Source organism: Melospiza melodia, chromosome 16 (assembly GCF_035770615.1).
Source record: "Melospiza melodia melodia isolate bMelMel2 chromosome 16, bMelMel2.pri, whole genome shotgun sequence".
Taxonomy (NCBI): Eukaryota; Metazoa; Chordata; class Aves; order Passeriformes; family Passerellidae; genus Melospiza; species Melospiza melodia.
This window is the reverse complement of record NC_086209.1, coordinates 11,695,609-11,722,539: the sequence shown is the minus strand read 5'-3', so window position 1 is coordinate 11,722,539 and position 26,931 is coordinate 11,695,609. Positions and strand designations below refer to the sequence as shown.

At 48.2% G+C, this 26,931-nt stretch overlaps 1 protein-coding gene across 2 annotated transcripts; it reads right to left on the bottom strand.

Moving 5' to 3' along the window:
- Positions 1-147: 147 nt before the first annotated feature.
- On the bottom strand, positions 148-25,524 carry TMEM255A (transmembrane protein 255A). Of its 2 annotated transcripts, none has more exons than XM_063170622.1 (9): positions 25,423-25,524; positions 21,339-21,481; positions 16,879-16,941; positions 12,286-12,375; positions 10,461-10,523; positions 9,384-9,472; positions 6,145-6,307; positions 4,779-4,922; positions 148-2,853 (listed from the first exon to the last, which is right to left on the bottom strand). In XM_063170622.1, exons 1-9 carry the CDS (start codon positions 25,478-25,480, stop codon positions 2,695-2,697), a joined length of 972 nt encoding a protein of 323 aa, XP_063026692.1. In that variant the 5' UTR covers positions 25,481-25,524; the 3' UTR covers positions 148-2,694. The 2 variants fall into 2 exon arrangements, with proteins under 2 accessions (XP_063026692.1, XP_063026693.1); XM_063170623.1 differs by having other exon boundaries at positions 6,145-6,304.
- Positions 25,525-26,931: the final 1,407 nt, after the last annotated feature.

Below are 26,931 nucleotides of genomic sequence, written 5' to 3'. Positions count from 1 at the left end.
TTTTTTTTTTTGTTTGTTTGTTTGTTTGTTTGTTGGGCTTTTTTTCCCTTTGATTTCTTTAAATGTAAATTTTACTCACTTTTTAAAAATAACCTTAAAGATGCTTGTAAAACAGGCTGCTAAAATGTAAAATAGAATTGGTAAATGTTTACAAAAGTCACACAATTTTATTTACTTTGGCAAAGTAATAAAAGGGTACATATGAGTCACAAACTTGACATTCTCATAAGAAATGACAAATACAGTGCAGGATGTTGCAGTTACATTAAATGCTTTGTTTTACTCAAGCAGAATGAAACAGGTAATTCAACAGAAAATACCACCAGTAAGTTTTTAAATGTGAAAATGTACTTGTCCTTTTATAGTGAATTTAAAGCAGCAATGTAATTTTTGCTAAAATATTCCTTAGAAAAAAAAGAGAATTTGGATAACTTCCCAAGGTTAGTATTTTTCAACTCAAAACCAGTGACACAATCCATCTCCTGATTGTTTCATCCCACTAAGTTATGTTCTCTTCAAGATGTTCAGTCCTGTCCTGTGGTGTCCCTAAGTCCTTCTAGCCCTATTTCATTGACAGGCACAAATGGTACAGTGTTTGTCAGAAGTGGGACAGGACTGTTGGCTTTTATTTCAAAGATAAAGCAATAAAATGTTTTCTGATACTAAATTAATGTGCCCTTCTGATTCTAGTTTTGTGGGGAGCTTTATCAAGAGGAGTACTGTCTGTTTTGAAATTGCCCACGAGCTCTTCATCAAGAGATTCTTTACATTTCTTTAATTTCATGAAATATAATATAAAATGGAGGATGCCCCAGTATATAAATTTAGTTCCAGTACACAAATTTATAGGAGCTGCACTTCAACATTCTATAGTAAAACAAAATGCCACCACGATATGATACACTACTGCTTTAAATCCTGTGAGCTGCCTTCCTTTCTCCAGCTGTTTTTTTTTTAATTTCCCTTCTTACTGGAGAAAAGTCACGCTTGCTTCTGGATAAAGTGTCATCCTTTAATGAACTAATATACTGATTAGCATTTGACAGTGGAGATGATAAAGTTAATACATAGTCTAGCCTAAAGGCTTTGCAAATGCATAGGATTAAAAACAGCATTATAAAGTGTGGGTGTACTTTGAAAAGTGAGATCAGAGACTTCAGTGTTTGTTTTTCATGTTGACAGCATTTGAATTTTTTTATAGAATAAAAGTAGGTGCCACAGCTTAAAATCCAACTGGATTCTGCCCCAACCCACCAGCATGTATTCCATTTTGATTCTGAAAGCCAGCTTTAACTTTTAGGCACCTTTTTGTCTGCATCAGTTGCAAGTACAGGAAGGCAACTGAGGATTAGGGTCAACAAACTGATGCCAAGGAAATGGTATCTTTAGGAAATAAGGAGTAAAATGTTAATGTTGCTTTTATCCCTGAAGTGAACAGTTGAGAACGCTCAGGTTGAGCAGGTCAGATCCGAACACTGTCATCTGAAATCACTTCCTGCAGTAGAACCACACTTTAGAGGTCAGTGTGTCACATATCAAAGCTGACCTTTTGTTATGCAAGATGCATGCAAAATCTGCTGGAATCTAGATCAATCAGCACAGTCATCAGCTGAAGATTAAATGAAAGTCACAACAGTAATTGCAAATTCCTCAGTTTTGTCCTATATTACAGGGTGTTGAATTTCATCTGTGTGAGACACATATCTCGGAGAACTAGTAGTGGATGTTCCTTATGTGCAGCCCATAATACAGCTACTAAACCAGTGCTTATTCAGGGTGCTGATTCAGTCCATTAAAAAAGTTAAAAGTACAGGCTTAAAAAGAAATTCCCAACCACAGAAAACATAAACAAACAAATAAATTAATAAATAATATTTTTACTGCACTGTTTCAGTGACTTGTAGATGGTTCCTGATGTTTTTTATAGGAATACAAGGAAAATTTAGGCAGTGCAACCACCCAAACTGTTTGACGTCAGCATTACTTACACAGAATTCAGACAGAGACAACTCCATCTTTTATCTTAAGAAGCAACCTGAAATAAAACCAGCTTGCCCCCCCTCAAAAAAAGCAATATTCTGATTATTTTGCTACACATGCATGAGGCTATCCTATGACGTTATCCTTTTCAACAGGGTTACATTTTGAGGCACTGTCATGGTTCCCCCCAAAATTTTTCCAGTGTGTTGGGCCACCAAGTGATGTGAGCTGGGTCCTGTGTCCTCCCAGCCAGAATCCCAGCAACTGGAGCCCAAAGGCCAAACAAAACCAGTGTTGAGTGGTGCTGTCTGTGAGCACCCTCAGCTCACACAGACTGATAATCTCCAGCAACTACTGATCTTGGCTACCCTTACTTCAGCTTGGCACAAGATGGAGTAAGGCAGACCAGAATCTGTCATCTGTGTTGGATCACTTGATTAAGAATCAAGGACTACATGAACCAAAGAGGCTGAAATTTAGGTCACCTGCTGCTCAGTGACTCGTTAAAACATCAGAAGTCTGTCCCCTTTGTCACAGGCCATCGTTAAAACTTCTGAAATAAGTCTCGCAAAAAAGGACAGTCCAATCTAATATTTTTATTTGCAATTATCTTCTGGATTCTCCTGCTCCCTCCCACAGTAAAATATAAATACAAAATGTTCACACTTATTTCGATGGCAAATATGTTTTTTTTTTTCTTCTTTCCCTCGTTCTTTATGGCGTGTAAGGTGGTGGCTTCTCAAAAGGTGGGAAATAGGGCGGTGAGTAACGCGGGGGTGCGTTGGAGGCCCACATATAGCTGGGGGATGGTGACAGGGACTGGGGGTCATCCGAGAGGCCAGAGGGAGTGGAGGCTGGAAACACGCTGGAATGCTGCAGGGAGACAGCAGAGGCTGCAATGTAACCATTTCCTAATGGAAATTGTTGTATCAAAGTCATACTTCATTACCAAACAGTTCAAAATCAACATTTCAAGGTTCACCACACACAAATAACACTTTAGATAACTTGTATTCAAAGTAAGCGCTGCCTGTAAGTAACAGTTTTGAAAAATGAGGCTCCTTAGATCCAAAACTGAAGATATTTTAAAAAAATTCTCATCACTTCCGTGTGCCTGCTGCATTTCACAAAGACTGGACAACTGAAAACTGATGAGTTCCTCTCAAATCTTGGGTGTCACATACCAGCCAGTAGCAATAGTGAATGAGCTGCTCCAAAAACCAGAGAAATGGGTCTGCCATTTTAGATTTGTGTGTAAAAGCCAGGTTTTTTCAAGGGCCCAGGCTTCCTTAGGAATTCTGGTGTGTTGTTTTTGTCCTGTGAAAAATGTGTGGAATGAGTGGGAAGCATTCTTGCACCAGAGGGAGTGCATCCTTTGGAAGGGGTTTGAGAGGCCGGGCTTGCTCCACGTGCTGTCAGGGGAGAGGGGCCAGGGTGGTTCAGTCTCTGCTTGGAACAGAGTGATATGCAAGGCTCAGACTTGGAATTTCATGTTAAAAAGGGATTTGGCTGTATTAAATTTAGATGAGTTGAATTTATGCCCAGCTTTTGTGCCATCTCCAGAGCCAGCACCTGTGCTCACAGCAGTGAGACCCAGACTCTGATCTGTCTGGCTGAGCTGTGCTAGCAGAGCCCAGCAGTGCTTCCAGCAGGGCTGGAAAAGCCTGGGAAATAAAGCAGGGAAAATCACCCATGCTGAGCTCTCTTCAGTTGCTGGGGCTGCCACACTGGCGAGCTCTGGGTCAGACAGAGCTCGGAACTGCTGAGAAACTGAGAAAAGGACTTCGTAACAAGCTTGGTTTGGCATGCACTGAGGTTGGCATTTTTGTAACTGCAGGAAGTTATACAGCACCAGTGACCACCCCAGGTTTCATTAATCTCAAAAATTACTCACAAATACATCCTAAAAGTTCTGAGTTAAGTGTTCAATTATATTTAGGAGCCCTGACAACAGCATTGTCCAGTGGCAGTAGCAGCAGACCCAGGAAGGTTTAGATTTTTGTCACCTCTAATGCATCTCTCAGATGAGGGACGTGGTGGCTATCACAGAGCACACCTCTTTGTTGATAACCAAAATCTTAAACTCTTGTTAATTAAAAAAAAAAAGTCTCCTGTTGTGGTGGTTGTGCATGTGTTAACATCACCCCTGTTGTAACATCCACCTGTCAGAAGAGCAGAGGAGGAAATGTCCTCAGCTACAACAAGAGAAAGCTGATGTTGACAGCAAGGTTCACATGAAATCCCCATTTCCAACAGCACAGCTCCATAGCTCAAAGAGGAAGGGATGCATTACAGCAGAGGGGATGTTTGCAGGGACCCCTCTTAGGCCAGTGAAGCATGTGGAAAATAACCACAACAAATCAGCTTCTCAGGCATCATGAGTCTTCAGGAGCTCAAATAGCTTGTTTCCAAAAGCTCTTCTCTTTCTCTCAGACACAGCAGTTGGCCTAATAAAATCTAGTATCTGAGCACCTGGCTTTGCCTCTCTCCTCAGAACACGGCAGAGCCAGGGGCAGTGCCTGTTTTCAATGCGATCTCTACTAGTGAATGATGGGCAGGCAGGCAGGCAGCAATCCTCCCTCTTGCCTTCACTTCAAGGACAGATTTCAGGAAAACACTGCCTTAGAAAGAGAGAGCACTGCCAAGGACCAATGCCTAGTAGGAAAAATTTGGTATTTTCTGCAGGACCAAGAAAATGAAACTGTGTGAATGACAGGAAGACAGGCCCCCAGAGTCCTGCAGACTGCCTGGATTTAACCTTGCTGCTAAACAAGGAAACATCCTGTAAAGTTGCCCACCTGAAAGTCATAAGCAGAGTAGGGAGGCAGGTGAGGAGTGCTGTGGTAGTAGGAGTTGTAGGATGTCACCTGTGGCCTGGAGTAGTAGGTCACTGAAGGGTGTGCATCCTCAACACTGCAGTTCAGCGTAGGCAGGGAAGGAGTCTTCAAAACAAAAGGAAGAGAGTATGAGGCTGCAAACCCAGTCACAGAAAGCTGAGAGCTGAATGAAAGCAGAAATTATTCAAAGGAGCACTGTGTGTCTTTATATGTCAACCCTGTTGCATTAGGAACTGGCAATCCAGTTCCCTCTCAGGCAGCAGCTACGCTCCAAGGTCACCTCATTCCACAGCCACTGATTGTTTCAGATTCCAAACAAGCTGGCAGCAGCTCAGTGCACACCAGTACTCACACAAAACAGATTTACTTGTTCACAAGTAGGAGAAATTATTCATTACTTCAAAATTACTCTGTTATTTGATGCATTGCTGTTCATTTCCATACATCTTTGTTTGGAAGAGGCTCTCTGGTGTGGATCAAATCTCAGAGGGCTGTGATGCACAGCTGGGAATGTGTCTCCTGTTTTACTTGGGAAGATATTGGTGAGTCTGAAAAGAGTTCAGAGTACTGAAACAAGGTACCCTTAGTGCGGGGCCCAAGATTTCTTTGTTATAGCCAGGACAACAAATCTCTTTTCTGTGTGAATGTTTTTGTGTTATTCCAAATGAATCACAAGTGACTGAAAAAGCCCCAAATGTATCTGTTGAACATTCAGTTCTACCCCTCCATTTGTGCTGTTTAGAACACAACCATATGGAAGGTAACAGGCATCCTGGTTAAGTGAAGATATTTCAAATTTCACATTGTTAGAACAGTATTTTCTTCATTATCTGAAGTTTGGTTTTGATCCCCAGTTCACCCTCTCAGGTTCTGCACCGTGATGAAATTAGACAGAGAGTTTCAGCCTAACACAGCTGCTTAAACAGTCTGTAAAGCACAGACTGCTACTACAAAATCAACAATTAATGAGCAACCACCACAATTTTCCTTGTAGAATGTGAACACTATGAAAAGGAAGATCAATTTTTAAGAGAGAGCTTATTTTCAATCATCCTGGTATTGCCAATGCCTCTCTGGTGGTTCCTTTTGAAAATACAGTCTCCCAATTCTGTTAATATTTTCTAACTGTGCTCAGATGTTGACAAAATCAGAAAAGTTAATCACTTCCACTTTTTCATTATGGTTATTTCTTGCCCTTCTTCCCACCCTGACTGATGTAATGCATAGATAATTTGCTTTGAAACACCAATAGTTTCCATGATAATTTTTAAAGGCAATTTGCCTGATTTGTATTCTTTAATGCACTGAGAAATTGATATCCTCTTACCATGTCTTTAAAGCCTCCAAGTATTGCTGCTGTGATGATCCCTAGGAAAAGCCCCACGATGTTCAGAATTGTTGCTGACCAGAGCAAGTGGTAAAGGTGGATGATGTCCTGGCAGCTGCTGACATCAATGTACTCATAGTACCCTCCAGAAATCTCTACTCTGCTAGATTAGGGAAAAAAACAACAGAAATGATAAAAAATGCACCACATATCATAAAACCTAAGCAGTACTGCTGGACAGTAAAATGCATTCTGCATTTCAGTGATAACCTGGGCCTTACTGCTGAGGGAATGGGGATAAACCCTCCTGGATCCCGTGCTTGTGGCATCCACAATCTCCCTGCACAAAGGGAGCTCTGAAACAAATTCCTTGCTCTGTTCTGAAACAAATGACTTTGTGTCTGAACCTGCCTGTTATTTCTTTCATCTGAAACCTCCACAGAGGTCTGGAAGGTTTACCAAGGACAAAGAGGTCCTGGAATTACCTTGGGAAATCAGAGTGTGCCCGGTCCTGGAATTACCTTGGGAAGTCAGAGTGTGCCCCCAGGCAGGGCTGGCTGCTCCCCAGAGCCCCAGGCAGGGGCAGCTGGGTGGGATGCAGGGCCAGCACAGCTCCTGCCTGGCTCACAGGGCTTGGCCACCAGGCAGCCCCAGCTCCATGCCCAGCTCCAGCTCCAGCTCCAGCCCCTCACTGCTCCACAGCAGCCTGGGCTGGCTGGAGCCTGGCACCTCATCCTTCTGCTCACACTCTGAACCTTTTCCGCACACAGAAAAGAGAGAGAAAACTCGGTCAAATCTGGTTAGGTCATTATTTTGGAAAAGGAAAAGCAACTCCTGCAGCACATGGGCTGGAGTCTTGCAGCAGAATCCTTCAGGAATGACCTCTCTGACTGCCGGGTAGGGAACAGGCTGGCCTTCAGCACAGCTTATCAGATGTAGTGGCCTGCAGCAAATAGCCCTTCAGAAAACATATTTATCAGGGACAAACAGCACCAAGAGCTTATGAATGGCTTATCTCCCGGCTCACATGCAGGGTTAGGCGCAGAGCACATGAGAGCTTTGAGGAAAGGGGGAAGAGCAGGCTCCTATTTAAGGTCAAGAAGCAGGAGATCCAGGTTCAGCTCCTCAGCAGGCTCCACAAGGCCTGCAGGAAACTGCCCCTTTCGCAAGAGTCACCCTCCTCTGCTGATTACTCAACTTCTGCCTCTTTACCCTTTTTACTCCCACATTTCATTTAAGGAGCCCACTGCAGGGGATGAGGATTTCGATCCGAATCGAGGCACCACAGGTCACAAAAACCGGTGTGCTGGCTGGCACAACTTCTGTGTAACCCGAGCTCTGCGTGGCCCTCTAACAAAACCTGTGTGTGCTGTTTGCAAGGGCTGTTCCTGTGGAGATTGGGAGAGCAGGGATCCCTCAGTGAGAGCATCCCGCCTTGCTCAGCGTGTCCTGAGCAGTGGGAAGGGGCTTGTCCCTCTGCCAGAGCCAGGGATCCCAACATCCCAAAGAAAGCAGGATTGCTGTCACGTTTGCCATGATTTCCATCCTTTACATGTGCACTAACCAGTCTGGAGTGTCCGTGCCTCTCCTACTGAGACACCATCCAGCGCCTCCTCTGTGCAGGATGTTTGTGTGGTACTAAGCAAGATTAAAATAACAACAACTGATTATCTTTCATCAAAGAGGGGAAAATGGGTCAGGGGTGGGTCCCAGAACCGGGACTGTGGAAAAAACAAAATACCAACAAACACAAAAGAAAAAGAAATACAGGAGTGTTTCAAGCTTTTCAATTCCATTCCAATCAGTTCATTTCTAATCAGTATCCTCCCTTCAGCCAGTAAAAAGGGGTTGTGATCTGTGAACTACCCAAGGAAAGCAAGAGTTTCACTCCTCTTTCACACACACAAAGTCCTACAGAGTCCAGGATCACACTTCCCAGCACAGGGAGCCGCACACCCTCTCCCAGCAGCAGCTTCTGATCTTCCTCCACCACAATCAATGATTTAAGTGGAGGCCAGCCCAGCTAAGTACTGAGAGAAATCCTAAGCCTGAAACAGCCCTAGGCAAGAGCCAGCAGTAAAAAAAATCAATTTATTAATGCCTTGCTAACACACATTGGACACTCACAAGGTATAGGCAGCACATGCTGTAAATTAGGCTGGCTTAGGCACCGTGGCCAGATCTCAGTGGTGTGTTTGCTCTGCAGTGGTTCTTGATTGGGAACCACCTTCTGCCTCAGTGCACAGTGCTGGCTCACCTTCCATCCCCGTGAGAGTGTTGGAAAAGAAATGAAATTTAGCAAAATATTTAATTATAGTGAGTTGTGTGTGAACTGGTTTGTTAAAAGGTAGTTTTGTAGCCGTTGAAAGTGTGTTGGGTTTTGTGTGTAACCTAGCAGGTAGTCTTAGGGATTTAATAAATAATTAAACTAGTGCAGGAAAGTAAGAATTCTAACCTGTCTGGAGGCAGCATACAATGCTCTTAGAATAAGATAAGCAGAAGATTAATGATCTTGTTTGTGAACCAAGGAATGTATCACAAGGGGTCTGTGACCAGGCAAGGGGAACGGGGAACTGTTTCTTGGAGACTTTGTTATGAATCGCATGTATAAGAGGGAAGCACCCATACGTGAATTTGGGGGCTCGGGCTTGAGGGACGTGAGTCCCCCAAGCTCCCCGGGCCCTTAATAAAGCACCCACAAAACTTATCCGAGTTTTGTGTCATTTATCAATCGGGCAACAAGAGCATGACAGACATTCCTGGGCAGAGGGGACACTGGTTCATGAAGGCACAGATGGCACCAGGCTGCCAACTCTCCTCTCTGCTAGCAGGGAATGGAATGGAGGCAAGGCAAAGAGGAACAGGGTCCCAGGTTTTTTGCACCTTCGATATTGTGAAATTATAAACAACACCCAGTGCCAACAGAGAAGGGAGGTGTTAAGCAACACTCAATAGGTGGAAAACCTGAGGAGGACACCAAGCATGAAAGTCATGGAGATTCCTGCGCTCTCATTTTTCCAGCTGGGCTCACCCATAGCTGGGATGGCCTTGGTGTATTTCACACCCACCTTTACTTGGTAGCTTTTGTCTGGGACTCCTCCTTGCTAACAAACACAGCTCAAGGTCCCTTCCCACATCTGCCATTAACTGATGCTATCCTGCAAACGAGCTGCAAGCTATTGCAAGGAGCATGACCACCGCTCCCCTTCCCAGGACGAGGAGTGGCATTTTTGGCTTACTTCCCACAGTTGTACAGGTCACAGCAGAAGCAGGTGTTGGTTTTTATTTTCGGCGTGCAGGGGGCACGGCGCTGTGGGTGACAGACCGCCTGCGTGAACACAGAAAAAAACCACATAAAGCACTGAACGACACCATCCCCAGAGACAGTTCCTGCTGCTGTCTGGCCTGCTCTACATGTAGAATTCTCAGTGATCTCCACATCAGCCCCAGGCAGATTTTTTCTTCCTTATCTTGCTCTCACAAAGCCCTGCTATGGGAACAGAGATGCGCTCGGCTGGAGCAGAGCAGTTTCCTTTTGCTATGGGGAGCTCACAGACAGCAAGTGCCTGCAGAGGAAGGAGATTCTGCAACTCCTGCCAGCAGCCAGGGCCTTGCTGAACCAACCCAGCTCATCCCAGGGCAAGGCAGAGCAGAGAGCTGTCAACAGCATGGCCCAGACTGAGAGCAGATTCCAATAGTGCTGCAGAACTGACCAAAGTATTCATTGTGCGTGCCTGAGGGTGGTAACACACATGGACAGTCCTCAGCCTGATAAGAGAGTGGACCACTCCCACTACACAGTTAAATATGTAGCATTTAACTTTGCACCCTCAAGCAGGCCTTCTAATTTGGTGTAAAATGGTTATTCAGAACTACCTAACTACCTGTGGACTTGTGAGGAAAGCTCTGAGAGACAATCAGTGCTCAGCAAAGGCAGCAGACATCCATACACACTATCAGCATGTAGCAGGATCATCCCAGCAGGTTTCTCTTTGGAGAAGACAACAGGAGAGGTGCAGAGACTGGTACTTTTTGCTCAAGTACACAGAAATTATTACTGTCTGAAACCTTAACCCACCACCCAGCTCCTATGGATGCACACCTGAAGACCAAGAGAAACTGGTGAATTTTCCTATCCTACACCCCCTTCTGTCCATCTGCTCTGTTCTCTACATGGAGAACCCCCCTCCCGAGCGCTCCAGCGCCCTGCTCCCGCCCCAGGCCCAGCCTCCCACCCCCTCCAGGACGCTGGAGCAGGTTCCTGCCCCTGCTCCAAGCCTCTGGCCCTTGGCAGGCGCAGCAGGGGCTGCTCTCACCTCGGGTGGGGTGGTGCTCTTGGAGTAGTACTGGCAGCGCCCCGCGTACAGCGGCCGCAGGTCCTGCGGGGAGAAAGAACCAGGCTCAGCCCTGCAGCAAACCAAACTCACCAGAGGGGCTGGGGAAGGGAACAGGCTTTAGAGAGACCCCGATCTCACACCAGCACCCCAGTGCAGCCAGAGCTGTGCAGCCCCCACCTCAGTGCCCTGGGTGATGTTTAACCCTGGTCCTTGGAGCCATGAAATCGTTACAGCCAGCATGGGAGGAGCAGTCTCTTGAGCTGGGCTCTTTGGGTGGCAGTGGCCATCCTGAACTGAACAGACACATCCCAGGTCTGCTTGACCTATTTCTGAGGGCTCTTCTTGCTGAATCATAGCAATTTTCCATTAATTGTTCACAAATTTGTCCTTCCTGTACTCTTCAGTGTCTTGTGGGAAGGCTCTGGAGGATCATCAACATTCCAGCCTGCAAGGAGGCATTAATGGCTCCCTTTGTGGCAGCTGTATCTCCAAGGCAAAGCCCCATGGAAAGCAAAGCCAGACCGGTATCCACATCAGCGAGCCCTTCCCAGAAGCAGCCAGACCGGCTCTCCAGGTGCCTGAGCCAAGCCCGGGCTGGCAGGGCAGTGGCGGCAGCTGGCAACAGGAACAATGCCTTGGGCTGGCATGGCAGGAGCACGTTTCAGCAAGGTGGTCACATTTTTGGACTGTCAGGCGGTAAAGTGAGGCCGACAGCCCATCTATTCATCAAGAGGCACAAACCAAAGCCTCTCTCTGTCACCACAGCTGCTCAGCTCTGGGTGCCTCAGCCACCCCCAGTGCCAGCCAGGAGGAGCTGCCAGGTGGTGCCACAGCCCAACCCACGAGGTGACACCCTCCCAAAGGGGATCAGACATGGCCCAGACTTGCTGGTTTCATCCAGACAGACAGACGGACACCCATCACACACGTGAGAGGAGCTGCCCTTTGCTCTGCCAGCAAATCCTGCCTCCAACCACCCTTCCACACTGGAATACTCAGGGGCAGGAAAGAAGGGCCAGCTTCACAAAGAGCATAGCCAGCCAGCTGACACAGGGAGTTTCCATTTCATGGGTAATTCTGACCTTCTGAGATTCCTTTCCATTCTCATACAAATAAACTCCAAATCTGTATTTTTATTCCCTTTTTGCCAAGAATTTAAAAAAAAAGTCATCAAACTGCAGAGTTGCAGGACAAAAAACTATTTGCAGTTAAAATTTCAATCAAAAAGCTGAAATGGAATTGTGTCTTTATTTCTATACTAATAACTAAAGCTTCTGCACATCCCATTCTACTAGGGATTGGTCATGACAGCAGTAGCTCATAATTTTTTAAGTCACCAAATGGAAACTGAGAACCTACTGCAAATGTTTCCTGTTTATACTGTAATGCTTCAGTGAGCTTCATATCAAATTGCTTCATTCTACTACAGCATCCAGTGATTCCCTCTGCATTAAGAACCAGCTCTGCCAACATTTAAAACAAAATAGATGCTACTGCTCATATCTTGTCCCTTGGCAAGAGCTGTAATTCACATTACGTCTTAAGTGTTCTCATACTCAATAAACACATAAAGCAAAAAAAGAAAAAACCCAAAGAAAAGCTTTAAGATCTTAGTGCTTCCCACTCATTTAAATTTTTTTTTTTTAAATGATACATTTTTTTTAAAGCTTGTGATTTAAAGCAGCACTCGGCACATGATACACATTTACAGGGTTGGATGTGGGCTGATCCAGGCTTGCAGACCCATCAGTTGTTTTCTCAGAGTACAAGCACTGCAGGGCTGTGTTTCCCTGGCAGCACTTACGATGTGTCTGGCAGCAAAGACGCCGTCCACAATGGCACAGCAGAACGCGGCGATCACACCAAAGCTGATGAACACGATCGATGCAACCAGCTGAGAAAGGAAAACAAAGCAAAGTGTCACCTGCCTCCCACAGCCGAGAGATCAGTGCCCTTCCACAGGGCTGTGGAAAGCACAGGGATGAGCCCTGCAGCAAGCAGTGACCCAGATGCTGGCCCGGCTGCACAGCCTGCCCTGGCTGAAGGCGCTGGGTGTGTGTGTCTGCCCTGGCAGCCGTAGGAGCATTGTGCCAGACTGGCTCTCTGGGGACTTGATAGAGTAATGCAGGTTCTTCATCACTCCAATAGGCTAAACTTGAGCTGAGGATACAGCTCCTCTTCTGGCTGCTGCTGTCCTTAACTCTCCCCATGAGAGACAGAGGATTTCTCCTCTCCTCACCCTGCAGGGCCGTGGGGAGCTGCTCCTGTGAGCACTTCTGAGCTGTGAGGATGCAGAGACTGCAGAGTGTGAGCCTCTCTGCTGGGACTGTGCCCTCAGGGAGCAGCCCCTGGATGCAGGCACAGGCACAGAGCCATGAGAGCAGAGGGCAGAGCCCAGCCCATGCCATGGGTGCTGCACCCCCTCCCAGCCTGGCTGGGCTCCTGGTGCCAGGCTGTGCCAAGCACAGTCCATCCAGCTCCTGGAGAGACCCTTCCCTCCATCTGCAGCTTGACAAGGGCAGTCACCCAGGCACGACCCTTTCCCAGTGGCCCCATCCTGCCCATTAAGATTAGGGTGAAAGCATTCAGCGGGTAAAGCAGAAATAATCTCCAGTCCAGGTACGAGAAGCAGTGTCTGTTCCCACCATGCCACTTCAAACACCACCTCTGCCAAGAGCCCTGCTCAGCTGGGGGAGCCTGCAGCAGCGCTGACACAGCCCCTGCCACACCTGGACTCAGCCCAGCTGCTCCCAGCACTGATCCCAATCCTCTGCCAAAGCACACTGGGGGTATCAGCAGGGCTGCAGAGGGAGGGCAAGCACAGCACTCAGACAGCCAGGGTCACCAAATGCAGCTTGGGGACAGCTTTCAATATCAATTCACATATATTGAAACACATTATTTCAATATATTGACAGTATTTCAGTGTAAAGAACAGGATGCTCCCTGGTGGCTTTCCAACTCTGGTGACTGAAACCTTCCAGTGTCAGCTGCTGGCAGCTGTAAGAACTATTTCTCCATGAGTACAAAGGTGACTCTGGTCATGGGGGACTGCAAGCAATAGTAAAAATCTCTACAGCCCAAATACAAAGCTAAGAGTTAGTCTGGCCAGCACTGACAGATACCTCAGGTCTCCTGACTTGGGGGTGTTTGTTTTAAAGATCCAGGTACTAAGTTTGCTTGAAAACCTTGGCTCCTGCCACTGCTCAAGGCTACAGCTCTCTGAAGGACAAACCAACCCCCAGACAAATACAATCCAGAAGGATCATATGTGTGTTTTTTAAACACCTCAGGATTTTTAGGTTAATCACACTGTTATTTACATCTCCCTAGGTGAGAACAGATCTTGTTCCAGTAACCTCATGTACAGACCAGATCAGCTCAAACAATGACTGGAGATGCCAGAGGGTTCACTTGAGGCAGTGGAAATGGTTTACTTAAAAATGAGAGAAAATAAAATGGTTTTCTAGACGAGCCAAGCATTCAAGGCACAGCATTCGCTGGACTGCAGCAGCAGAGAGAGCAGGCTGAGGAAGGATCCCAGGCACCACGTGAAGGTGCCGTGACCACACCAGGCTGCCACTGCAATATTGGATGCTGTGCCACAGAGTACTTGCAGATGGCAGCAGGTGACAAGTATTCCAGGGCCAGATCCCACAGTGACCCTGTTTCTGTCAGCTGTGAACTCCTGCATTTCTGCCCCACCCTTGGCGTGCCTGGATACCAACTCACACCATCCATTACAGGCTCACTGTCTCACTACCAAACCAGGGAAACCACACAGGCACAGAAAGTCCACCTTTAGTGGAAAACACAAGGTTTGCTGTCCTTTGTTTCATACACACATGAAAGAGGATATTTGCCCTAAATAGCATGAGCCTTAGAGATGGGAAGTGAGCCAAACACTAAATATATACAATTAGGGAATTTGTCAGTCATCTCTGCTCAGGACAGGAGCTGCTAATATGGTAGTTTAAAATAAATACAAAGTTAACGATACTTTCATAACAGCCCTACCAAGAGGTAAGTATATGATGCTCACTTTATTTACATACAGTTTTCTCCCTCTCAGATGTAGAAAGAAGAAAGAAAAGCCTGAAAACCAAACACTGTGAATTTATGGTAAAGGAAAAAATCAAACAGCAAATAGAAACATACAAATGGAAAGGAATGAATAATAAGAAATATCTTTAAGAAGAATGTCTTTACAAACAAACTGTGGGCCTGATGGTAGATAAGGCCAGATATGGAGAGGAGAAAGAAGCAATGGGGGGAACCATAAATTCCATAGGAATTCCACTAATTGACACAGACTGTTACTGGAGACTGTGCTAAATCTCTGGATTTAGAGAGAAAGAACAGAGACACAAGGAAGAAGAAAAACAGGGGGGTATACATTAGAAGGGGGTGTTAGGTGTTTTGGGAAATCTAATACCTCTCATGCACCTCAGCCAATGGGGAAAGAGAGAGGGAAATGAGGCTGGGAAATGAGGATAAAAAAGAGGTTGAGTCCCCTAAAAATTTTGAGAGACCCCAGGGGAAATGACCCATGGCCTCTCCCTTTATTCAATAAAGTTACAGGACTCCTCTGTCTCCTTTTGGACATAAATCTCTAGTGTTTGTGGATTAATTTTCTTGACAAAATTAATTTTTAAAATCCCAGTTTTCAAGTTGCCAACAAGATTATTATTTTTGATTTGGGGTTGATAATGCTGTTACTGTAGCAAGCAGAAGTCCCTCTCTAAGCTGTGAGTTATTATTGACTGATCCTCACTGGTGTAACTCCAGATGAAGTCAGCCACACCCAGCAGCATCCAGACAGCAAAAGACAAACTTGGTTTGGACAGGGCAGGAGTGTCCTGGGCTGAGGTGCCCTTTAGGTGATGGTCCAGCCCCAGATGGGCTGTGAAGGTGCTGGTTCCTACTCTTCCATGGCACAGCTGACTGCCATAAAAGTATGTAAACTGCTGGCTCCTCACTTGGAAGTGCTGAGGGGGCAGTGGGTGTGTGCCAGAGCTGCCTGGGCACAAAAGATCTCCCTTCCTTTCTGGGGCATGGCATGGAAGTCAGTGCAGCTGGGTGGGAAACCCAGAGAGGTCTGCAGGTCTGCTCTGTCAGCAGCCTGGGGGAGTGAGAAGTGCTCCTGCAGGTGAGTTCTCCCCATCAGCCTCACTGGCTCCCTCCACTGCTCACACCCACCAGGGTCAGACAGGTGTTCTGTCACCTCTCAGACAGGAACTGCACCAGAACACAGCTGCACAAGCTGCACTTGCACCAGAACACAGCTGCACAAGCTGCTTGCGGCTTTTCTGCCTTCAGCTGCACAACAAGCCAGGCCAAGGCTGCCTTTTAGCAAAGCAGGACACAGGGGAAGTGCAGAGAGGTTGTAAAAAATAAATCCTCCACGGCCAGTGGTATCATGGAAACATGCAATGGACAAAGCTGCCACTATGAAGTGCTCCTGGGTAAGGAGGACATGTGACTAAAGCACAGGGACAATGAGTGACAGCTCCTGCGTGTCCTCTCTGCCATCAGAGTGGAGACAGCTCGCTGCCAGCCCAGGCAGCAGTGATGCAATCCCTGCAAAGCTGGGTCATGAATGTTTTTTAGGACACAAAATGACAGAGAGATGAAAAGAATAAGCTCAGGCCACCCAGGGCTCTTCAGAATAATCAAACAAGCCAGAGCCGCACTGTCACTCGTGGGCACTCCTGTGAAGAGCCCAGGACTGGCACAATATCACAATACGGTCATTGCTCAAACAGACACTGACATGCCGCTAATACATGATGAGCAAGAGGCTGAAACCCTGCTAGGGCAGAAAGAAAAGGAATGTGTTGCTCTTGCAGAGCCAGGGTGAAAACAACACAAATATCCACTGGGAAACCCACCTGCCCGGCACCCTGTCTGACTGTGGGACAGGCAAATGTCATCTCCTGCAGGGAGAGTCTGCCTCACCCTCTCCTCCATGCAGGGAGCCTGCTGTGTGCAAAGCAAAGCAGCACCGAGGCAGACTCTGGGTTTGGACGGGAATTTCTCCCATCTGCCCTTGCAGAACCTCCCTTGGCCTCGTTCAGCAGCACACAGGGCCAACCTGAGCCCTGAGCCCCTCCAGCCCTGCCCCAGCAGGCAGCAGGACAGGCTGCAGGGACAGCCCAGCCCCAGGGCAGCAAGGCTGGAGGGATCTCACTGCCAGGGCCTGGGGGATTGCTCTCCTGAGCGAGGCAGGAGCCAGAGTGCCCAGGGAGCTGCTCCTGGGCTGCCAGGAACCAGCCCCAGCTCTCAGGAGGTATGCAACACTACCCTGGAAGAGGTAGGAAAACCTAAAATAATACTCTTTACATGCGGTATTTGAGTTATTGTCATTTTTTAAGTAAAGTTTTTATAAAGAACTTACCATTTGTCTTTTGTTCTCTATCAAGTTTGATCCGATTATTCCAAGGAACGACCCAAAACCAAGCTGAAAAACAATGTATTGTTAGCATTTAGTTCAGGATGATACCCAACATATTTTTCAAACAGACAGAACACAATTAAATCCAGAAGAAGCAAAAGAACATTCTGCTGATGTGTGAGCTCTTTTCCTTCAGCAAGAAATCAGTGGAGTCTCTCACTAGCAGGAAATATCAGGTGTAGCCACATATGACACTAAAAGCGTGTGTAAAACCAAAAGGATGAGTTCTGAATTCCATGCCCCCAGTGCTGAGCAATGGCTGGTGGATGAGGATGTGCATTGGGGTCTTGAAGCAACCCTACAAACACCCAGGAGCCTCCAGATGCAAACCTAGCAGGACCAGTGCACTAAAACCTGCAGGACCAGGTTTCTGTGACCTCACTGAGCTTGTGAGCAACGACCTCAGCTCTCAACTCTGAGAGTTCCACAATGTGAAGCATGAAATAAAGGAAATTTATATTTTGGAAGATATAGCAGTTTCCTGTCTTCTCTTACTCCTCCCTCATTTCCAGGGGTGAGGATGCATCAGCCAGGCTGTTCTACCAGAAGAGCTGAACTGGCCCAACAGAATAAGGCACTGCAGCTAAAGCATCATCTGTTCTGTAACTCACAACACTCATTTCAGCTCACTGAAGTCAGCCAGGAGAGCAATTTCCCACCTCCCTTCTCCATAGCCTTAATCTACACTAAGAAGTTTCTAGGACAGAGCACACCTCAGCCAGGACAGAAACAGGGTCTTCAAGCAGGAACCATGGACTAAGAGGGGAGATGTAAAAATAGAATTTGTCACACTGAGAAAGGGCTTTGGTTGGCGTAGAGCACATTCAACTCCACTTCCATGGGCTGGCAAAATGAGAAACACAGGAAAAGTCCTACAGCTGGATCTGTCATGCTAAAGAGAGGCAAATCCAGACAACAGAGCAAGGGCCAGTGAAGATCCCTGTGAGAATGCCCAGTAATTGGCCAACTCCCCAGGAAGAAAAACAAGGCATGAGACAAGCTGTAGTGATTCAAAAATGAGTCAACTAACCTGGAATCAGTACTTTGAGACGCAGGAACAGAAAACAAAGGTTTGATGAATCCAGTGCTAACAGGCAGAGGCACGTGCAGAGATCAGCAGACACAGATGTGATGTAAACTTGGGCTTCAGTCTCCCCTTGCCCTGCTTGAGCCCAGCAGCCTTTGGAGCAGTGCTGCAGGCAGGGAGGGCAGCTGGCTGAGCAGCAGGGATTAGAGTGGAGCAGCTGATGAGGCTGCTGCTCCCCCACTGCCTGGCTGGCACTCTGAGCCCCTGCAGAGCCCTGTCCCCACAGCTGGCACAGTGAAGCCAGGGTCTGCTTACCCCAGGCAGGGCAGAGACCCAGGGCGCTGCTGAACTGCCCCACACTGACCTGCCAGCGCTCCTGGGATTATCATTTAGCTCAGGCAAACAACACACCCACCTTCCTCAAGTAACAGATTTATAGTTCAAGTCCAAGCAAAAAAAAATTGGGAGATCCAGGTGTAATTTTCAATCCTGTGATATTTAGCAGAAGGAACTTGTGAGGTAACACACACCCAAGGCAAATGCTCAAGAAAAATGTTTTGTGTCCTTTGAGCTTTAAGAGAAATATCCACGTGGTGTTTCAGAGCAGCCTCAAAATAAAAAGTGAAATGCTTTAGATAATTTAAGATAATTCAAAAAGAAGAAATTAGAGCAAGTCTGTACATCCAGCAGGTGAAGACCAAATAAATTGGTGGATTCTCATTAACAGGAATTCTCATTGCACTAATGGAAGAACTACTCATTCTTCCACGGATGGGACAAAGAGATCTCAGTAATGCTCCTCAGATACATCATTTATTTGCTGGTGGATGTGAACCCCTGATATATCTGTCTGAAAGGAAGACAGGACACAAAGTGAATGTGCTTTTTTTTGTAAAGCCCCAAGCCAACATCCTTGGCAAGGAACCATCACAGAGGAGGTTTGCCAGGGCAAGCCCAAGAAAGGTCAGTAATTCACACAGATTCTGGCAGCTGCTGCAACTTGGAGACAACAACAGATCTCACAGCCTCATTTCCACAGGGCTCCTTTTCTTCTGCACCTGGGCATCTGCTGAACATCACTGCTGTGCTCTGGGCTCCCCTGTCCAGCGCAGTCATCCCGGCACAGGTGAGGACATTTCCCACACAGACACAGCTCAGGTATTCCCTGATGCAGCCGGGAAGGTCTGGGTGGTCATGGAGGAAGGGTGAAGGCACCCTGGATACAGGATGTCACTGAACCCTCTGCTTCAGCTTCTCCAGTTCTATCAATGAGGAACTGAGCTGCTAGAGGAAAAAAACCAAACAACTTCAAACCCTCAAAAAACCCAACCAAACAAAACCCTACTGATGTGTGGGAGGTCTCCAGTGCCTGGTTCTGTCCTTCTTTGGAAGCAGAGGCCTGGGAAGATAATCCCCTGCATTGAAGCAAACATCTTTGCATCTTCCTCCTCTCACAAGAGGTGCTTGCCCAAGAAGCACAAGCTGAAGGAGGAAAGAAGGAAGAGTGGTTTAGGCATGGCAGCAATGAGACATCTGATGTCTGAGCTCAAGGAGAATTTGGACAACGCCTCAAGCACATGGTGTGATTCCTGGGGCTGTCCTGGAGTTGGGCTTGATGATTCTGATGGATGTCTTCCAGCTCAGAGTATCCTGTGACTTTATGATTCTGTGCTCCATAAGATGATTCCAGCCATGGAACTGCTCCACACAGAGAAGTCACCCAGCACACAAAGAGACTTCTGGCTCTATCTGCTTGAGGACAGCTCAGGGAACAGTCATTCACTGCAGCCAGCCCTTTTTCCCCAGTAAAGGGAGAAATCCCAGCTTGTTATGAAACATCAGCTATTTTAAGCACCTTCTGAAGCACCCAGCAGCACACTGCAATGTTTCCCTGAGCAGTGAGACAGGTGAGGTCATCACACATTTCCACAGAGCAGATTAATGAACCCAGGTGGGGAATTTGGTGACAAACACAAATTGCCAGGGTGCCTCTGAATAAAGAAACTCATCGCCCTTCCCAAGCCCAGGACTTCATTAATTCCTTGAGCAGACAAAGCCTCAGAAAAGCGAAAGGGATGCTGACGTTCCCGGGCCATAAATAGCTCAGAGATGTCAGGGGGACGTGAGCAGCAGACTCTGCCCATTTGCATCATCTGCAGGACCTGCTCTGGAGCACGAGGCTCAGCTCAGGCTGGCACAGTGCAGAGTAGGTGGGGAGAGTCTGGAGCCAGTCTGTCATCTTTCCCAACACCTTCCTTCCATTCCACTTCTCTTCAAAAGAGATCAGGCCTAAATGCAGGAGATACTGGGACAATCCAGAAACCCTAAACCAAAGAGGCCCAACATGATCTTTAAGCACGATCCACACTGCAATGGCTGTAAAGGGGCTTTAGAAGAACGTGGGCACTGAAAGTATAAACCTCCCTGAGACCAGCAGTGCATGGCAAATAAGCCAAACAGCAATAAGACAAGAACAAGTCCCCACCTGGTTTTCTGGAATGGTTTCATGCCTCCAAATTCAAGGTTCCAAATCAAATGTGCAGCATCCTACAGCTGTTACACCAGGAGCCTCTGGCTGGGGCTACTGGCTGCATTTAATCTGCTGAGACACCTAATTTGATTGTAGTTCAGTGCTTCTTTTTCAGCATATCCTAGATGTGCACAGGAACAGAGCAGGAACTGCTGTCCAGCTTTTATTAGACCTCTGCTCCTGCCAGGAGGGTTGTGACATACCTGCCCCTCGTGCTTCTGTAAGACAGCATACATCTAATGGCAGGAAGGCTGGACACCTGTGGTCTTCTCTAAATTAAGCCATGTGAAGCTAAAAGATGTTTCTTTCCCATTTTCAGCTGCTGGTAACAAAAAAAGAAGAAATGGATGTGCTCGTGGCTTTGATGTACATGCTCCCCTGGCAAGCTGCCACAGCTCCTCATCCAGGGACTCCAATTTGCTAAACACTTCTACAAGGAAACTTTATGACCACAAGTTCATGTTACCAGTATTTCAAAACCTGGTCTCTCAACTGCTTTTGGCAGTAAGGTCCTTCTTTGCCTTACTTCTGCCTGGGCTTAGTGTGATCTACATAAACAAAGAAGTTCTAAAGTTGCTTCAGCTGACATAAAATATATTTATCTGTCTTCCCACTAGCTCAAAATCAAGTTATTACCTAAGCTCAGAGGAAGCTGCCACTTGGATGGGATTTTTGCATGGGAATGTGCAGCAGGTGCAAAATAATAACAAAACAAATAAATCAGATGGTAATGAAGTAGCTGAGCAAAATATTCAGGACAAAATCACCCTTGACAACATTTTCAGCATTACAAGGGACTTTGTAGGCAATAAGTTTTCTAGACCTACCTAGGAGTTCTATACTTACAATAACCCCTGGGTAATAACCTCCAACAGTCACATTTTGGGTTCTTGTTGTAGCAGCTAGGCCCACCGTTAGAATTAACACTGACACAATGAGGAGAGTCACAGTTACGTAGAGGGAATTTCTTTTTCTTCTATTGAACGACCCTAAAAACACACACACACACAACAGAATTTGCTGATTCCATCTGGGGAGAGTCACAGGACCACAAATTTCTCCTCCCACTGCCAACCATGCCACGGTGAATTTCCCTTCTACTGGCTTGAGAATATTTTTGGGTTTGCCTGTCACTTTTCACCTTCACTAACATTGCTCTGACGTAGATGGAGAGAGCCTTAAGAGCTGCAGCTCTGCAAAGCTCATTTAGATACACTGGAGTCTCCCAGCCCCTCTAGCCTGGAGCAATTGAGCTAATGAGAAATATTCACATTAGACATTTATATACTTTCTGATCTGTCTACTTGCATCAGGCTAAATAACCCCACTGCATGCTGCTTGTTCTGAGAGGGGAATTTTGACTGTAATCATAAGGCATCCACAGTTTTCCATGCAAATAAGACATCACCACTAACAGCCACTTCTCCTCTACTTTCAGCAAGGACCAGGTATTTTTAGATGCTTGAATAATGAATTTGTGGATTAGTAAAACTCATGTACAGCTGCCTGATGATGAGGGTTTTTTTTTTTTTCTATATTTATAGATCTCCCAAATGAGCATAAACATAAAAGAGTGATTCCACCAGCCAAGAGGAAAGCTGGCTGTGACACCACACTCAGCAACATCTTCAGGGTGTGTTTGGTCTGCATGTGCTTTGCCATCTTTGTGTCACTTTGTAGAACAATCCTTTTGATCATATTCCATATATTACGTAGATACAACCCAGCACCTGCAAAATGGCTGGGGGGATAATGGATTGTAGGGGTCCCTGCCTGAATCCCTGTGGGCTGCTGGGCCATCCTGAATCCCATTCCCAGAGCCTGGGGCTCTCCAGCTGTTCCCAGCTCCCAGAACTTCTCTGGGGGTTTCAGAGAAGGGCAGGAACGTGTTTCAGGGACAAGGAGCAGCTTTCACCACTGCAGAGTGCATTCCCTAAAGAAACCACCCTGGGAATCTCCCTGGCAGCCTGGGCACAGCGAGGTGAAGGTGAAACACCTACAGAAAGGCCCTGGGGGAAAGCTTGGTCCGGCCAAGCACAACCTCCTTGTCCAAGCTCTCCAGAGAAAGGAGCACAGCAGGCCCTGCTGGGCAGCTTTGTCTCTCAGATGCACACCCAGGTGCCCCCAGGCCCTTCTGTAGGATCTGTGTATTTGTGCCCAGCAGATCCTTTAACCCAGCGATGATGCAGCCACGCCAACCCACACAGGTTCTACAAATGAGCTCCCTCTCCAGGGAAAAGCCCAGCAGCTCCCCTGCTCCTCCACACCAGCTCCAGCTCCAGCTCCAGGGGCTGTGCTGATGGCAGCAGGGCTCCCTCTCCATGCTCTGGGCTGCCATGGGCACAGGGCTGGGTCATTTCACCCTCTGATGAGCTTGAAATCACAGACAAGGGCCAAACCTGGGGCTTAAAAACCCAACAGATGGAGAGCACAAAATCACAGAAGGGTAAGGTTGGAAAAGACCACTGGAGGTCATCTATTCCAACACAAAAGGCAAGAGAGGTCTATAAAACAAAATAAAGCACCCTCCTTTCTGACTGACCTGCTGTCTCTGGAAGGAAAGCTCTCTACCCACAACCCTTCTGCTCATATTCCAGAGCACAGGTCTGACTGCACCACTGGGACATCACTGGTCCTAAGAGCAAGGAGCCTGACAACTGGCTATATAGTTGCAAATTTCAAACAAGCAAACAAAAAAAGCTAGACAGTTGCTAATAGCTAAATTAAATAGCTAGATAGTTGCTAATTTCAAACAAAAAATATTAAATAACTGCTCGAGAACCCCAAGATTCAGGCTGGGTATTTTATCAATGATCCTTAGTCTTTCAAGCCATTCTTTACAGGCTGGAGATAAAGGTATGTGACTGTTTGCTGCAGGTCACATTTGGGGTTACTCTCCTACATCTGCCAAATAAGTTAATAATAGAAAACCTAGGCTTCTAAATCACTCAAAAATCATTAAGATATGAAACCATTCTCTATGTACTGCCTCACAAATACCATCATTATGCCACACTTCAGTTTCAATGTAACCATTTAAATGCAAGTGTCCCATAAACACCTTAAAAATCCATAACAGTGGGACCAAAACTGGAAAAAATTTGCTGTTTCTTACACAGATGAGTTCTGAAAGGTGAGAAAGGATGAATCCATCTTGCTTCCACAGAATCACCAAACTTGTGATTACTGCTGTGGTTTGGGTGGCAATTGAGCAGAGGGTAAATGAGCCCAGCCAGTGCTCCTCACCCAGCTCTGGGGGGTGCAGATCTCTGCAGGGCATGGCTGGGGGTGCTGGGGGCACTCACACACCCCAGCCAGAGCTCCTGCACTGCCACCACAACTGCTGCAAAAAGTTACCACGAAAACCACTCTAAAAGGAGCGTCTTGAAACACCATGTACAGATGCTGTATTTGTTTCAGCACCATCGTGTTTTTCACTCAATTTCTATGCTGTTTCCCGGCTTAGGACTGCCACACACCAACATTCAATAGAGAACATAAACATAAGGTTTCAACTGGAAATTTTCTCAAAGCTTTTCAATATTCCTCATAAGATCAAAAAAAAATTTAAAACCTTTTATTTCAAGTTCAGACAAAATCAGCCATAATCTTCTAAACTGATATTGAAAAGAGATATGAAAGTGAGCAGATAATGTGACTACCTCCATTTCAGCACTAAATTGGGATATTAGTTACATTTTTTCCTTCTCAGAAAACACCTTGCTATGCGTGTAGAGAGAAAGTGGTTTTGTACTTCTGTAAGGATGCCTGCAGCTGCTCCAGCATACAGACTCATACCCAGTATCTCTCTAATAGCTGCTGTAGGGCTGCTCTGACAAAATCCTCTCCCTCGACATTAATTTCTGCTGAAAGTATCCCCCACCAGATAATTTTCCTGTGTGCTCCTGAGCTTGGTACAGTTTATGCACAGAAGCTGAGCTAAGGCAGCTTTGCCATCTCTGCTTTTAAGAGACAGCAATAGCCTTTTCTCTGGGATTTATCCCACACAGATACCCCAAAACTTGCAGTGCTTACCACAACATAAGTAGACAAGGTGATCCAAAACACTGTGCTGAACTCAGGCAGCTGTAAAGAAATTTATGCCATCCATAGCCTGGCTATTGCTTTAGCTAACATGGCACTCCAAACGGGCACTGGTTTTAGAATGATCGTTTTTCTTTTAAGCATCAGAAACATCCTCTTGTTATATTTGCCCTACAAGCCACTCTAAAGACAAGGCTGTAGCAGGTTTTTCCAGATTACTTTAAAAGTTTGCAATAATGCATATCTTTGAACTGCCCTTGATTCACTTTTTTTTTTTTTTTTTCCACGATTATTAGAAGAAAATGGACAAGATGGCACAGAAACACGACCGACTTCTCCATCTTGTTCTTTGGGGGAAAAGCCAGAAGCGAAGAATGGACACAGAGTAGCAGCTCAAGGCAGAAATCAGCTCCAACTTTTACCCCAGGAGAGCCGGGGGCAGACGGCACCGAGCCTCCCCCTTCCCAGCCCCTCTCCTTTCGTCCCATTTTCTGCCACAAACGCGTCCCTCGGCTCGCTGTGACCCCCGGCTCCGGCTGCGGCCCGGCTGGCCCGGGCGGGGGCTGCGGGCTCGGGGCCGCTGGGAGGGAGCGAGGGGGAATCGCGGCGAGGGCCGGGGGGTCCCCGACCCCGCTGGGGCTGCGGGGGCAGCGGCCGCGCTCCGGAGGATGCTCCGTGCGGGACGCCCCGCCGCGGGTCCGGGTCCCGCCGCAGCGCCCGGGGCTGCGGGGACACGGCCGGAGCCGCGCTCGGCCGGCGGGAACGGCGGGGCGGGCGGGGGAACGGGGGCCGGCCCGGCCGCCGCAGCCCCGGATCGTCCCCGGAGCCCCGCGCGGCCCCGCGGCCAAGCCCGCGTCCCCCGGGATCCCCCCGGTCCCGCACTCACCCACGGAGTCGGGCAGGGCCACGCCGGCCGGGCGCTGCTGAGTCAGGGACTGCCGCATGCTGCCGCCGCTCCCGCCGCAGCCCGCGGGCCACGGCGGCGGCACAGCCCCGGCACCGGCACCGGCACCGGCCCCGCCGCGCCTGCGCCTCGCTGCGCTCCGCCCGCGGCCGCCCCGGCTCCCCGGGAGCGAGCGAGCAGCGAGGGGCGGCTCTGGCCGGAGCGGCTGCCGGGACCAGGGCAGAGCCCGGTCCCCAGGGGGCTCGGGGAGGGACGGACGGAGCTCCCGCCCCGGCTCCGGGAGGGCAGAGGTCCCGTCCCGCCTCTGGGAGATCCGGCACACGCACCGGCAGCTCGGCCAGAGCCGCTCCCCACCTCTCTCTCTCCCCACCTCTCTCCATCCCTTTGCCTCCAGCAGCTCCCACCCTCCTCCAGTCCAGCTGCTCCAGCACATTCTGTCCTTCGCCAAAATCTCCCTGGCACCTCTCTGTTGCCCCGTTCTCCCCATCTCCCTCCTCCCTGGGGTGCAAGTGACAGTCCCGGGCAGCCGCCCCGACACCGCCCCGGCCCAGCGCTGCATTTCTCGGCGCTCCGGGATCTCCGCTCCGGGGGCAATGCCTGTTGCTGTCTGTGCCCTATTCCATGGGGGCAGCAATCATCTGCAATCTCCATGTCCATGGCCAAGGAGCAAGAACAGGCCCTCAGCCTCTGTTTTCCACATCCCATCCGCAAAATGGGGATAAAAGCATCTTCCCAGCAGGCTCCTTAATTGCTTGTAAATCACTCTAATGCCCTGGGCTGAGAGGTGCTAAGTACAGATCATGTAATTCTTTCAAGCATATTTCATCAACTTAAAAGAAACGAATACTATCTCTGCTTTAAAGCCCCCACACTTTCACTGGATAATGACAAGCTTCTCCCGGGAGAGAAGGGAAAGTGAGCACTGACAGCGATTTGTGAGCCTGCATCCCATTTCACCTGCCGAGCTTCGGGAAGACAGCCCTTGCCCCAGGGCGCCAGCCTGGCCAGCAGATCCAGCTGTGGGCACAGCTGGCGGCGTGCCCTCCTGCCGGCGGGCTGGCTGCGGGCACCGGCCCCGGCACCGAGCGGCAGCCCCGGCCAGCCCGGGGCAGCTGCCAGAGCTCTCTGCGTCCCGCTGCGCCAATTTATCAGCACAGCCGGTGAGCGGCTTTCGGCCACGCTCGGGAGAGGACAGGCAGGAACGGGGCCTTGCCACCGAGCAGCCCTGCGGGGGCTGGCACACGTGTCCCCAGGTCCCCGAGCCTCCGGGCACGGTCCCAGCCCGGGGCAAGGCAGCCTTTCCCCTCCCTGGAACAGGGCCTGGCTCTCTGGCTAGAGGAAGGGTCACCGCTCCCATTGGAAAGGAGGTTCAGCAGGCGGATGGTGCCGAGCTGGGGCTGGGACAGAGGTGTAAAACGAGCCCCGGTGTTCCTCGAGAGCTGCGTGGACGCGGCCAGGGACGGGCGGCCCCGCACGCCGGAGCTGCTCCAG

What these genes read in the sequence shown, in the direction of transcription:
- TMEM255A (XM_063170622.1), bottom strand. Translation starts at nt 25,480, where the DNA reads ATGCGGCAGTCCCTGACTCAGCAGCGCCCGGCCGGCGTGGCCCTGCCC. An exon ending in GGCCCTGCCCGACTCCGTGG is followed by an intron (nt 21,482 to 25,422) that starts GTGAGTGCGGGA and finishes GTGTGTTTTTAG; the next exon opens with GGTCGTTCAATAGAAGAAAA. An exon ending in GACCTGTACAACTGTGGGAA is followed by an intron (nt 6,308 to 9,383) that starts GTAAGCCAAAAA and finishes TCCCTAATCTAG; the next exon opens with CAGAGTAGAGATTTCTGGAG.